The sequence below is a fragment of the Barbus barbus genome, assembly GCF_936440315.1.
Source record: "Barbus barbus genome assembly, chromosome: 9".
Lineage (NCBI taxonomy): Eukaryota > Metazoa > Chordata > Actinopteri > Cypriniformes > Cyprinidae > Barbus > Barbus barbus.
In genome coordinates this window covers 9,020,610-9,035,062 of record NC_136737.1, presented here as the reverse complement: position 1 = coordinate 9,035,062, position 14,453 = coordinate 9,020,610, and the positions used below count along the sequence as shown (strand labels likewise).

At 36.1% G+C, this 14,453-nt stretch overlaps 2 protein-coding genes across 4 annotated transcripts in view; one reads left to right on the top strand and one right to left on the bottom strand.

Annotated features, from left to right (window-relative positions):
* Positions 1-14,453, bottom strand: part of LOC306875003 (uncharacterized protein) — a 262,032-nt gene that overhangs the window by 216,847 nt on the left and 30,732 nt on the right. The gene's annotated exons all lie outside the window — the stretch shown is intronic.
* On the top strand, positions 5,174-12,485 carry LOC306875010 (uncharacterized protein). Of its 3 annotated transcripts, none has more exons than XM_079425372.1 (7): positions 5,174-5,566; positions 6,136-6,241; positions 8,942-9,268; positions 9,386-9,508; positions 10,151-10,465; positions 10,878-11,168; positions 11,347-12,485. In XM_079425372.1, the coding sequence occupies exons 2-7, from the start codon at positions 6,220-6,222 to the stop codon at positions 11,445-11,447; spliced, it is 1,179 nt and encodes a 392-aa protein (XP_079281498.1). In that variant the 5' UTR covers positions 5,174-5,566; positions 6,136-6,219; the 3' UTR covers positions 11,448-12,485. The 3 variants fall into 3 exon arrangements, with proteins under 3 accessions (XP_079281498.1, XP_079281496.1, XP_079281497.1); XM_079425370.1 differs by having other exon boundaries at positions 5,383-5,566; positions 6,136-6,462; XM_079425371.1 differs by lacking the exon at positions 9,386-9,508 and having other exon boundaries at positions 5,383-5,566; positions 6,136-6,462.

Below are 14,453 nucleotides of genomic sequence, written 5' to 3'. Positions count from 1 at the left end.
ATTTATGGGTTGTTATTATTAGGAAGTCAAGCATTCACTGCGAAGGCAGAACATCCACAAGCTTCACTGTGTGTTTGAATATGTCTGCATGCACATTTTCTTTGCTTACCCAAATAGCATGATTAATGTAAGCAATTCTAGACTCTTTTAAGGGCTTTAGCCACAATCTACGCTCTCACAGAAACCTGTGTGATTATATGATTCTTTCTCCAAGATATTTTGTTTTTGAGCACTAGTTTTTTTTTTTTTTTTAAGCAACTTGGGGCACCACACCCACCCACGGCCCTCAAACACACGATTCACACCTCTGTTGCTCGTCTGTGGTCTATTCTTTGTTCCAGTGAAATCACAAAAGAAAAAAGCAAATACAAACATGTTATTCTTTCTCCACGAATGCATGTGCTGATTAAATGTACAGTAAGCCACATTAGATAAGAATCATCTGTTGAATTAATAAATATAATGAAAATATTGCAATTTTAATAGGTTTATGTGGTTGATTTTTTTCACACACACCAATCTACAGTAAGATGAAGTAACATCTATGAATATGTGCTACACTGGCATTGTGGTTTGTCACAATTGCATAAAAAATTATTTCACATGAACTGAACACATTTAACAGAGTTCTGCTCTCGCACCAACATTATAAGTGGCAGGTATGATGGAGTTCAGTAATGTTAACATATTCAGTCTGATTGACAGTTAAATTGGACGACAAAAAACTTGAGCTTGTTGAACTTTCTGGTGTTGTAGAACTTTGTGGGGGTCTCTGAAAGTGACAGATGTTAGTGTGACACATTTATTTTTTTTAATGGAATTAAGTGTATAGTTCACCCCAAAAAAATAAAAAAAAATGTCCTCATTTACCTCATTAACGAAGAAAGAATGTTAAATACAGTTAACATCATAACATGTGCATGTACATTGACAAGAACAAAAACTAAACATTTTTAAATATTACAATGACAAGACAACAATATAATTCAAATGAAGAACAGTCCTGGAAAATTACACTGCTATTTACTCACCATTGACTGTAACATTGAAACTCATGTAGCTGGTCTCACTGCTGAAAACTGTTAGTTGATAAAGTCCAGAGTCTGTGGTTCTGGTGTTGGTGATGGTCAGAGATCCAGTCTCATCCAGTTGTAGTCTCTCTCTGAATCTCTCATCAGGACCATCATATGTGGAGTTGGTTTGCGTGAGCTTGCTGACTTCAGCTATTCGAGTGCTTCCAAACATCCACTGTATGAACAAATATTTCTGTATTTTATTAGCATCAGTGTGTAGAGTGACAGGGTCTCCCTCCATCACTGATATTGTCTTCACTTCATCTGTCATATCTAGAGAACAAAGAGGAACATGTTTTGTAACAGGCTAAATGCTCCCCATAAACTTTGTTAACCAAACTAAATCTGTATTATGCAGATGTTTCCTCTGTGTAAATGTTGAGTGAAAACAATACTTTAAAGTGGGATGTAATTAGACACGAATATATCAATGAAAGTTCCTGAATTCAGTGCAAAGTTATTTTTCTTATTGGCAAGTATTATGCAAACAGAAAACAATCATCTGTGTTTCAACAGGCCACAAAACTAAGAGTGATAATTTGAGTGATAAAGAGTGAAGTTTTTCATGAGAACCACCATGGGATGCACATCCAGGGCACGAAGCTCCCGTTCCACCACATCCCAAAGATGCTCTATTGGGTTGAGATCTGGTCACTGTGGGGGCCATTTTAGTACAGTGAACTCATTGTCATGTTCAAGAAACCAATTTGAAATGATTCGAGCTTTGTGACATGGTGCATTATCCTGCTGGAAGTAGCCATCAGAGGATGGGTACATGGTGGTCATAAAGGGATGGACATGGTCAGAAACAATGCTCAGGTAGGCCGTGGCATTTAAACGATGCCCAATTGGCACTAAGGGGCCTAAAGTGTGCCAAGAAAACATCCCCCACACCATTACACCACCACCACCAGCCTGCACAGTGGTAACAAGGCATGATGGATCCATGTTCTCATTCTGTTTATGCCAAATTCTGACTCCACCATCTGAATGTCTCAACAGAAATCGAGACTCATCAGACCAGGCAACATTTTTCCAGTCTTCAACCGTCCAATTTTGGTGAGCTCGTGCAAATTGTAGCCTCTTTTTCCTATTTGTAGTGGAGATGAGTGGTACCCGGTGGGGTCTTCTGCTGTTGTAGCCCATCCGCCTCAAGGTTGTGCATGTTGTGGCTTCACAAATGCTTTGCTGCATACCTCGGTTGTAACGAGTGGTTATTTCAGTCAAAGTTGCTCTTCTATCAGCTTGAATCAGTCGGCCCATTCTCCTCTGACCTCTAGCATCAACAAGGCATTTTCGCCCACAGGACTGCCGCATACTGGATGCTTTTCCCTTTTCACACCATTCTTTGTAAACCCTAGAAATGGTTGTGCGTGAAAATCCCAGTAACTGAGTAGATTGTGAAATACTCAGACCGGCCCGTCTGGCACCAACAACCATGCCACGCTCAAAATTGCTTAAATCACCTTTCTTTCCCATTCTGACATTCAGTTTGGAGTTCAGGAGATTGTCCTGACCAGGACCACACCCCTAAATGCATTGAAGCAACTGCCATGTGATTGGTTGATTAGATAATTGCATTAATGAGAAATTGAACAGGTGTTCCTAATAATCCTTTAGGTGAGTGTATATATATATATATATATATATATATATATATATATATATATGGGTAGTTGACAAATAAAAATTGGACTGTGTCCTATGGTGTGAGATAGCAAAAATTTAGAAAAAAAACAAACAAACAAAAAAAAACTTAACATACAATTAAAATGAGAAAAATGTATCTTCATTCTTAGAGTTACAAATAGCATGAGAGAGGCTATCTTTAGTGTTAGAGGTTATTATTTATTTATTTATTTTTACATTTTTCCGTCACACCATAGGACACATTGATACATCATCTACCCATATATGAAGAGTTCCAATGCAAAAGCCTCTAAAAGCCATCTTAGTCAAAAATGAGATAATAGTACTGAGTGAATGCTCTATAGGTTCATCAAGTACTTTCACTTCAAATGTGCTAAATCCCAGCCTCAACCCATTCAGAAGAACCGGTACTTACAAAGAAACCTATACATTGTAGCCAGAAAGAAATGCTAATTTTAAAGAAAAAAAAATGTCAGACGCACTTAGAGGCTTTTGCATCTGAACTCTTCATATATAGGCTATATTATATATACAGTAAATAGGCCTATAATAAAATTAAGCAAACACACGTATAACTTACCAACCAGACGCCACAAGCTCACACATAAAATAAAAGCGTTACCCATATTCACTGGTGGCTATTTGTCATTCACTAATACAGTGAAGGTGTCTAAAAAAACAGTTTCACGCCGCCTTTCTGTCGCTGAATGTCGCTTATGATCTACTACAGGCTCGCTAGTAGGCGTTCCCTAGTAAGTTTTTTTATATATATATATATATATAACCGGATGCCATGCCAAGATGTTGACATAGCTAGAATAAGTTTTCTTACCATTTAAAACTAAAGTTTTGGAGAGAGAACATTACATGTAAACGGAACAAGAATTAATATGTCCATAAAATGCATATGTTAAGTGAACAAGGAAAAAACGTGCTCTTCGATCCTTTGATACTGTCTGTGCCGTTTTGCTTACACTGCACTACCGTGGCTGCGCTGCAATAGGGTCCCTATGCAGTGTCCACTGCTCTGTAGCCTACTCAGTGACCAGCAGATATTCACGGAAACTCATCTCACTTTCGTTTTCTTACGGTTTTACATTTTCGTACAAAAAAAGAAAAAAAAGTATTGCAGTTTTTTTTTACTGCAATACTGAGGTGCAGATAATTGCCATTATTTGCAACAAGTAGTATACATAGCACACAATCCTGCTATTTTAACATTGTGTAAATAGGTATTTGCACTTAGTGTAAATAGCATCTATTGCTATTTACACAGTGCAAATAGCTGCTGCCTAAAAATATACATGCATGTACATTTACAACACTGTACTCTGTAGTATTTTACCTTTGAATCAGAATACAAAAAAGGCTTGTTAAGGCTAATGCGAAGGTGTTTCTAACACAATGTCTATGGGAGTGACGGTAAATTTGACATAGTTCTGTCAAATAGCGATAGCAGCTAACACTATGTTAAAATAGCAGGATTGTGGGCTATGTATACTACTTGTTGCAAATAGTGGCAATTATCTGCACCTCAGTATTGTAGTAAAAAAAAAACAGTATGCAATAATAACGTACTGTGTCAATTATAATTTTAATTCAAATTATTAAATGGATGCCACATTGGTACAAAACCTACCCGATACTCTTATTTTCAACTTTTTGATTATTTCCTTAATTTTTATTGAAAATAAATGTTTTTACGATGAGATTTGAAAAGGGAGAAAAAAAAAGTTTGGCAAAAAGACGATGACAAGCAATCTATCATCTGTGCCTCTGGAGATAATACTTTAGCTGACTCTGCTGTTCTTCTTCTGGTTCTTCCTGCACATCTTGATTGACAGATGTCTCGTCCAGTCAGTGGTGAGTAATCTATTCCCAAACCAATGGCGCTGTCTCAAACTGAATTGTTGTTGTGTTTTCTGACTTGTTATATTGTTTTTTAGATTTGCATTTGCGTTTGTAATTTATTTTGTTTTCAGAATCGTGATTTATTTTGCAAAGTTGGCAAAGGGAGAGTATGCCACAACAACAGAAGAGAAGATATCATTATTACACGAATGCGGATAGGACATTCTGGTTTAAATCATTCATTATACATAATAGGGAAACATCAAACTGGATTGTGTATATTCTGTAGTGTAGCAGAGACAATTGAACATGTACTTCTACACTGTACAGCATATAATAGAGAAAGAGGCGAGTTGACTGAGAAATTGAAGGATCTAAGTATAACTAATTTCAGTTTAACAAATCTATTAAGTTGTGCTTCAGAACAGTCAAGAGTGCAAAAAGAAATATTATATTATCTCAAAGTTACAGGATTGGAAGGAAGAATTTAGTGTTTTTTTTTTTGTTATAAACCCTGTCGAAGCTTCACACTCCAGTCCAGTTGGTGGCGGTAATACACCATAAGTTGGCTTGTCAACCGCCAATAAACGACACAAGAAGAAGAAGAAGAAGAAGATTTGTTTTGCACTTCTCGGCCATATGTGTCAAGAAACGCCCGCTATGCGTCTCACACTCCCAAGTGGAATTTCGAGTTTTTTTCCTTCGAGGATTAAAAATACTGGGACTATACCTCGTATTATTATTGTTGAGAAAAGTCGTAATTCCCAGCTGTCTTAACAACTCTCCGTTAGAATTTGTTGTATTTGTTATACTGTTTTGAATTTAGTTTGATCAGTCGGTGCTTCGTGAGGACAAACGCAATTCATCAACATAAATATACAACAAAAATATAAAATAATCTTATTGATCGTCTTTATTAAACTCGGATTCTTCACAGCTCTGCAGAAACAGGAGGAGCATGTTATTGGTTTTTCTATTATTATTAATGGCTGGTAAGTTTTTGAAATTTACTTTCGTTTTGATCCAACGCAGTCCATAACACCAAAAACAAAAAGAGCATTTGTTCTTATTGTGTTCTTATTTCTAGTATTTGTTCATATACATGGTTTAGCCTTCATTCTCGACAAGGCTTTTTGCCCCTCGAATCATTTCGGTAACAAAGACCCCCAAATGCAAAATCAAATTTAATAGCTTTCGATCGGCACATAAAAGCCTGTTGAATTTTTGTTTTCATAGTCTTCTTGTTTTCATAGACTGGATCCTGATTTCAGTTCATCGGTACAGTCCACTTCGGGAAAAAAAATAAAAAATCTGCTTGCCTACACATTTTGCTTACATTCTTCTTATGGCAAACATCGTGCTTCTTAAGTACATTTATCTTGTTTTAAATATATAGCTTGTGTTGTTTTAATGTTCACATTTATGGTCTTAATTTTCACAGTTTTTCCCTTAACAGTCTGAAAAGTAAGCGCATATTTGTCTTTTTAGCAGCTAACACAATGATTTCAGTTGAGTTTGTTTTCTGAAGTTAGTGTTAAAAGCGTTTCTGTTTGTTTTCTAGGTGTGCCCGGCACAGAGACAAGTAATGTGTCTGTGACAGAGGGGGATGCTGTCACTCTACAATCTGATCTTTCGGAAATATTGAATGATGATACAATATTATGGATGTTTGGAAGTAAAGACACTCTCATATCTCAAATCCGAAGAGAGCATGACCTGACTTCATTTTTGGTCACCGATGATGTGGGATTCAGAGGCAGATTGCAGGTAGATCAAAAAACTGGCTCTCTCACCATCAGAAACACCAGAATCCGACACTCTGGACAATATAAACTATCCATCTCTAGAGAAGAGACTACAATCAAGATATTTAATGTTACTGTCTTTGGTAAGTCTTCTATTGTAACAATGATGCAGTTCCTAAACTCAGTTGTTTTTTCCTGTTTCAAACTGTTAGTAATGACTTGGTTGGTTGGTCTGGATGATTTCAAACCATACACTTGAATAAATGACACATGTATGTGTGTGTAACGGACGTAGGCAAGTAAGTGCTGGTGCGTGTAAACCTCACTCCCCTGATCTCAAAAAGAGGCGCTCTGGCGACTGACGTTAGAGGCCGTGGCCTTTAGCCTCCTCGTTAGAGCGCCCGCCTCACGCGCCGGAGACAGCGGTTCGAATCCCGCTCGGAGCGAGGCGAAGTAGAACCGGTTACATGTGTAAGGTTATTACATATAATATTAACCTCCACCAATAAAAATTGTAGGGGTTTATTACATTTTATAATATTAATACGTAATTTAAACAAATAGTTTAATTTAGCTCAAAGGGAATCATTTATGATTTTATAGGGATTTGAACAGAATCAGTGTTACGGCGATTCACTGAACGAGCCGTATGACAAACTCTGCACTGGATATTAAAATCCAAAAATATAGTGAAAACACTATTAAATAGCACAGTAACGAAATCGACAGATTAAGGCATTAACTTGTGAGCAGAAAACACAAGATACTTCTCTTTTAAAATATAAATCAGATTTTATTTATATAAACCTAAGACATAAACTAATCTAACACATGAACACAAGCATTCACAGCATTCACACGTTGCAAAAAGAGAGAGAGTGAGGAAAGGATGAGTTAAGAGAATGGAAATGTGAAATCCCAAGTTCACAGCAATATGTGCTATTGCATAGACCTGAACAACCATCAATCACTTATTTAACCCTCGCTTTGAGTTTCTCAATGAGGCTAAAATTTATATTAAATACACCAATTAGAACCTGTTAGAATCTGGAGGTGTGTTGCTTGTTTTGCCTGTGTAACGGGGTTGTGTCCTCGTTGCAGACAGGGGGGGTTCCCCGAAGTGTCTGATTGGCTGGAAGTTCAGTAGTCTTTGAAGTGATGTCTCTTGGGCGTTGGCTGAGGATGCGGAGTTCTTTCTGGTTGAAGTTTGAAGCGGGTCGGAGCTAGCTTCGTAGCAAACTTACATTAGAACACGAAACTCCACGGAAAGAAAAGAAACTAAAGTAAAATAATAAAATAAAATGATGTAACGAGACTAAGTTGTTTTCTTTCTCATTATGGCACGTGGGCCAGGGCACGCTCAAAGAGCAGCACGCACTCGGTGAGAGGGACGAGAGTTGGAGAGAGTAAAAGGCAAGAGTAAGAGTAAAAAAGAGGATGTCCTGAGGTTTTAAACTCAGCTTCTGGACCGTCCCATCTGCACGTATTGACCAATTAGGTATTGTCCTTGCTTAGCTAGGGTGTGTTCTTCACATCATAAATCAGCCTGTTATCAGTCACATGGTCCGAATTTTACAGGCTTTGGCAAAATACCTTTTTGAACATGATTTCATAATAAGACTATGATGCATTTGACAAAGAATTGACCGGAAGAAACATTTCAAGCATGAATTCTCAAACTCGTAGATACTAAACATGCAATATTTCTTTAAGGCTCGAGCTATTCAATAATGATTAAAAGACATACACAATGAGTGATTAAAACAAGGATATTAAAATCATATGTGAGGTTCTGCATAAAAATGTCCTTTTAGGATGATTTTATGTGCATATGAAAAATAAAGTCTTTGTATAGTTCTAAGGAGAACGAAGGAATGTTGGTTTGGACGGTCTTTTATGTGTGGAGACACGCCCGAAAGAGTCTGTAGCTAATGAATTTCTATCACAGGTTTACATGTGAACATCAGTCTTGATTACTTGCAACAAATTTGACAGTCTCCTTCTTGAATTGGAATTATCAATAAGTGTTTCTTTGTCCTCAGTGTTGTAAGTTGTTTGGTGAAAAAGGCTTGCTAGTTGGGAGTTGCTTCAGCTAGTTGGAGCTAGGACTCCGGACAGATTTATGATATCCTGTTTCTTGGAGCCTCTCTTTCTGGAATCTCAGCTTCTCATGTTTCAGTGTTCTGATCTTAAAATCTTAAAATGGTCTGATTCAGTCTCTGATATCCTACACATGTGTAACACGCATTTATTAAGTTAGAATGACCTGATTTTACACTATACAAACACGGGCCATATGTTTACATACTAGTATAATTGCTAGACTAGTCTTAAAGTTAGTCATCTATTTTATTTTATTTTTCCTCTTCAAGACTGGTCATAACTTTTTTTAATTCCGTTATGAAAAGGTAGATTGGTCATATTGTATTGTAAAAGTAAGACTGACTACCCCTTGGCAACTGCTAGTTGGTCAAACTAGTTCTTAAGACACAGTCTTAACGCAGTGGCTAAGTTTATGCAACTGGCCCCAGGTCATCATAATGGGACTAACTTTCTTTCAGAATTTCTATTCTGATACATTGTAAAACTCAAAATTGTATTATTGTTCTGCTCATTTTCCAGCTGTGGTTGGTGAGACGGATGGAGTCAAGTCAGTGTCATTGTCAGTGATGGAGGGAGATCCTGTCACTCTACATACTGATTCTGAAATACACCAAGACGCTCTGATGCTGTGGAGGTTTGGTGATAAAGGCATCCTCCTGGCTAAAATTGACTTTGAGACCAACGAGACCTCATTAAATGATGCTGATGAGGGATTCAGAGATCGACTGCAGCTGGATCAGACTGGATCTCTGACCATCAAGAACACCAGAACCGCAGACTCTGGACTTTATGAACTGCAGATCAAAGGCAGCGAGAGCTTGCAGAGATTCCTGGTTTCTGTAAGTGGTGAGTAACTCCACTCTAATTATAACAATATTATGTTATTTTTAGCATATGTCTGAAACAATTTGAGATCATCACATTGACTGACTCTTTCAGTGTTTCTCTTTATACCTGTCCCAGATGCAGGTCTTTCTTCAAGTGTTATAGCAGGAATAGTTGTTGGTGTTATTGTTGCTCTGCTGATCCTGATTGCCTTTGTTATTTACTATCGCCGCAGGATTTATATATTAAAAAGGCAAATGGGTAAGTAAAATATACTTAACCATCTCCTCCAAACTTGCTAGGATTTACTTTAAACTGTGTACATTATAGTATTTAATTTGAGTAATTTGTTTTTGCAATTCATTTCAAATCAAACCACTGATTAGGATGTTAACGCTCAGAATATTTGATATTCAGTGAATTTCTATACATTTTTGTAAGCACAGAATCTTATTTCAGTTTAATCCATCATTCCTGGTCTTCATTTGACCAAAGACCTGTGGCATTCAATAACTTTTTCTCCATTAAATTTGTCACTAACATACATAAACATATGTTTTATTTGACTAAAATGAAAATTTATTTCCCCTCATCGGGTTAGGGTACATTGTATTTATGATACAATGTATCATAAATACACTGTAATGTTGTCCAAGCAACTTGTGCTGTATATTTCAAGTGAAGTCTTCTGAAATCATATCATAATTACAACGGACTAAAATAGTTGATTCAATGCCAATGTTTTGCCAAAAGTGTTGACGTGCTGTGGCAGGTTTTACATTTCTCACTTAGATGACTTGAAATATAGCATGAGTCATATGGACCTTGTAGTGTGATTGTATGAATGTACAGTAACTGAGATCTTCACTTAAACACTCATGTTTCTATGCATTTCTGTGACAGTCGAAGAGAAGGAAGAGACAGTGACGGAGGGAGAATCTATCACTCTACATGCTGGTCTTACTGACATGCAGAGAGATGTTACAATACAGTGGGGCTATGAAACAGATGACAATCTCATTGCTGAAATCAAAAGAGGGACCGGAAGGGCACAGGAGGGTGCTGATGGGAGATTCAGGAGCAAACTGAGGCTGGATGAGAACACTGGAGATCTCACTATCAGCAATGTCAGGACCATTCACTCTGGACTCTATAAACTCAAGATCAGCAGAAGAGGCACAAAAACCAACTACAAGAGATTCATTGTTACCATCAATGGTAAGTCCTTGTGTGTAAAAGATCATGCAGTGAGTTTAGATTATCTGAAATTAACGCATCCTCAAAGTGCTCAAATTGGAATTACTTTTTGATTTCAGTTACTTTTCATTGTAAGTAGTGCCATGTTATGAATTCCCAATATCATGTGAATAAAGTGTACAATTAGGAGATTAAAGTTGTAACATCGCATTTATTAATTAGGACTTTTTTAATAGGAACTTTAGTTTGAAAATAGTCTCAAAATATGATTTTAATTTTTATAAAATACTTATTATAATTCTGATACATTTACTACAACATTCATCCACTATTAGTCTGGTTTTAAGTTGTTTTTAGAATGAAAAGGATGGCAAAATTAATTCAGCCACTAATACTGAATTTCTCTGTTTCTCTGTGCTGTTGTGAAATGAAGTGAAGTCACTGTCAGCGACGGCAGGAGGTGCTGTCTCTCTCCAGACTAATGCTAAAATACAGAGCAATGATCTGATACTGTGGACGCTTGGAGCTGAAAACATTCTCGTTGTTAAAAAAGATTCAGGAACAAATACTGTTAATGAGAGATTCAGAGGCAGACTTAGGTTGGGCAAGACGACTGCATCTCTGACCATCACAAACATCACAAATACAGACTCTGGACATTTTAAACTACAGATAATCAACACCGAAAAGACCATATTCAGAAGGGTCAATGTGACTGTCACTGGTGAGTAGAACTTTATTTATTATAATGACTATCTATACATTACGTCTGTGTTTTGAAACTCTTGTGTCATCCTTAAGATTGTGTAGCTGCAACATCATCTATAAGTTGATGTTTATATAGCAAAACTGCTTCTTTCTCTCTTTTTACTTTCCGTGATTATCTCTGTATTTTCTTTCAGCTTCCACAGGAAACCAAGCGAGTGAATTAGAGACTGCAGTAATGCTGCTGTCAGATGATGTGGATGGAGTGAATGAGCAGGAAGAGACATGGTCACTTTAATTAAATAAGACACGCCCACCAGTGCCAAACACTGTGACATCAACATTTGACCTCAACAAATTTCTGCTTTTATGAAAGTGAGAAACTTTTACTCTTAACACTCAGGATGCATGACACTTTCCAATGATCTGTGGCGCTACAATTACCAAACACTGGTTTTGGGAAAGCTGTACTACACTAACAACAGTGTATATTTACAGTGAAGATGGTGCAATAATAGTCTGAACACTAGGCGGGGAAGTCGTGGCCTAATGGTTAGAGAGTCGGACTCGTAATCGAAAGGTTGCGGGTTCGAGTCTCCGGCTGGCAGGAATTGTAGGTGGGGGGAGTGAATGTCCAGCGCTCTCTCCACCCTCAATACCACGACTGAGGTGCCCTTGAGCAAGGCACCGAACCCCCAATTGCTCCCCGGGCGCTGCAGCATGGCTGCCCACTGCTCCGGGTGTGTGTTCACGGTGTGTGTGTGTGTGTGTGCATTTGTTCACTACTCACTGCTGTGTGTGTGCACTTGGATGGGTTAAACGCAGAGCACCAATTTCGAGTATGGGTCACCATACTTGACAATACGTCACGACTAAACAATAATTCACTGAAAACTGATTTTGATATATTCAGGAGTATTGTGCATTACAATGAGAGTGCTGATTTTCATATCGGTACTTATTACTTTATTATTATTATTTACTTATCAATATTTATGTGCTAATTCTGTTACTGTTAATCAGTGTTGGGGACAGTTACTTTTAAAAGCAATGAATTACAATATTGTGTTATTCCCTAAAAGAATAACTAATTATGTTACTTTTAGTTACATACCTTAATGTGGAGGTTTTCATTGCTGACAATATTTTAAAAACATTTTCCATATCTTATAAACGTGATTTTGGGTTATTATATCAAGGATCGCTCTTTAAAGGCTGTTGGTTTTATTATACATTTTATTTGTATGTAAATTTCACATTCATAAATGCAAGTTTACAAAAGGCAAACCTCTATGGTGCTTGAAAAAGAGATACAAATGTATGTAGCTGTGATGTCAAAATCAAAAAAATAATAGCAATTAAAATTATTAATATATGCTCCTTTAACATTTTCACATAATAATAATAATTAATAAATAATAATCAATAGTGCTGACCTGCAAAGTATATTTTCTGTATTAAAATTGCAATGCAATATCCTATGGAATTGAAAATATATGTATAATGTATATTTGTCTTTTAAACTGATATTTATGAAAAATAAGTGTAATTTTAACTGTAAAATTTTGTAAAAACGCTACTGAAAAAAACTGTTAATGTTAACAGTGAGTTCCTGTATTATATACAGGGAAAAACTGTAAAAGATTTAACCAGACATTTCATGTCATTTTACAGTAAAATGCTGTACAGTTTTTAGAAGTAAAAATAACAAATCAATGTATAATTTACAGTCAAAAACTGTAAACTGATATTCCCAGAATTCCCTGCGTGATTATTTTGTTTAAATAATCATGTTTTTTAATAGTTTTTGTTATCAGTTATGTACATTTGGGCTTTATGTTACATCTTTTGTTGCATCTTTAATGAAAGTGTATTGCATTATTTAAGTATCGTGTGTGTTTCCATGATGGTGTTTTGTGTTTGCATGAATGACTCTGTGCACCTTCTATATATTAGTATATACTTCTGCTTGTGGTGACGCTGAGCTTTGATTCTTCATGTGGCTTTCTCTTTTACCACCTACATTATTATGGTGGTCATCGGTATGTTAAAGGTACAAAACAGATTTTAATAGCAGTGTGTGTTGTTGAATTTAGTAGTTTGCATTCAAATTTCCCTGTTTGTAAATTACAGTTTTGTTCTGAAAATATGTTTACAGTTTTTCTGTATTTTTTACAAAATTATTCAAATGCAGCTGCCAAAATTATTTTGTAAAAACTACAGATTTTTTTTTTACAGTGTACCCTCTCTTCTTTATTTTTTTACTTTACTTTTTCCTTGTTCCTTCTTACTGAGGCATGTGAAATGTTTTTGCCATATAGTGTACATGGCACTGTACATGCTGTCAACAATAAAGCATTATTTATTTATATATATATATATAACTTAAACCCTGCCCTATCCCGCTCATATGGAATTAATTTTATTTGTGCAGGTCTTAAAAAGGGATATTAAAAAGCCTTAATTTGATTTAAAATTGCTTCAAGTACCCTGTAAACAGTGTAATAAAATGCCATCCTTGATATTTGAGTATTTGATTGGTGTTTTGACTCTAATTTTCTTATCACATGTTTTCAGGGGAATGCTGGGGAGAACTTTATAGACCAGACGTGCTTTTGGCTAAATGAATCAAGCTCTGAGTTAATATAGGAATGTATTTTCCAAGATTTAAGACACAAATAAGTTTACGAATAGACTAAGTGATAAATTTTGTCTGTAGGCTATATTCCACAGAATTAATTGCTATAATAGTACGGATACAATGGATGGAAAAGATTAAGCCAAATAGGATTGGAATTTGCTCAGATTCTTCATCAGCTGTCAAAAGTGTAATATCTACAAGAAGCGATAGAGAAGACCTGCTGGTGGAAATCTATATATTATTGTACAGCAGAGGGGATAATAGGGAATGAAACAGCTGATAAGTTAGCCAAAGAAGCATTAAATAAAAACTTGGTGAATATTAAAGCAGAAGTGAGGTAAATCAGTGATTAACAGGTAAGTAATAGAACTTTTACAACAAAGGTGGGAAATTAGCAGCACAGGTAGATGGTATTATTGCAAAGTCAGTAGGGAAAAATGAACAGTTTTATGGAAGGTATAGAAAGGGCGAAGTAATGATTTATAGATTAAGATTTTGACACACAGGATTCAACACTTGAAATAACAAAGCATGAAAATGATGAGTGATGGATGTGAAGTTTTAGAAACAATGCATGCATGTTTTTTTAAAGTGTACAATTAGGAGATTAAAGTCATAACCTTGCATGAATTCATTAGATATATTTTAAGAATAAAATTCTTA

Coding starts and splice junctions, on each gene's coding strand:
- LOC306875010 (XM_079425370.1), top strand. CDS start 5,533: ATGTTATTGGTTTTTCTATTATTATTAATGGCTG. Junction 5,567..6,135: donor TCTATTATTATTAATGGCTG/GTAAGTTTTTGA, acceptor TTTGTTTTCTAG/GTGTGCCCGGCACAGAGACA. Junction 11,169..11,346: donor GGTCAATGTGACTGTCACTG/GTGAGTAGAACT, acceptor ATTTTCTTTCAG/CTTCCACAGGAAACCAAGCG.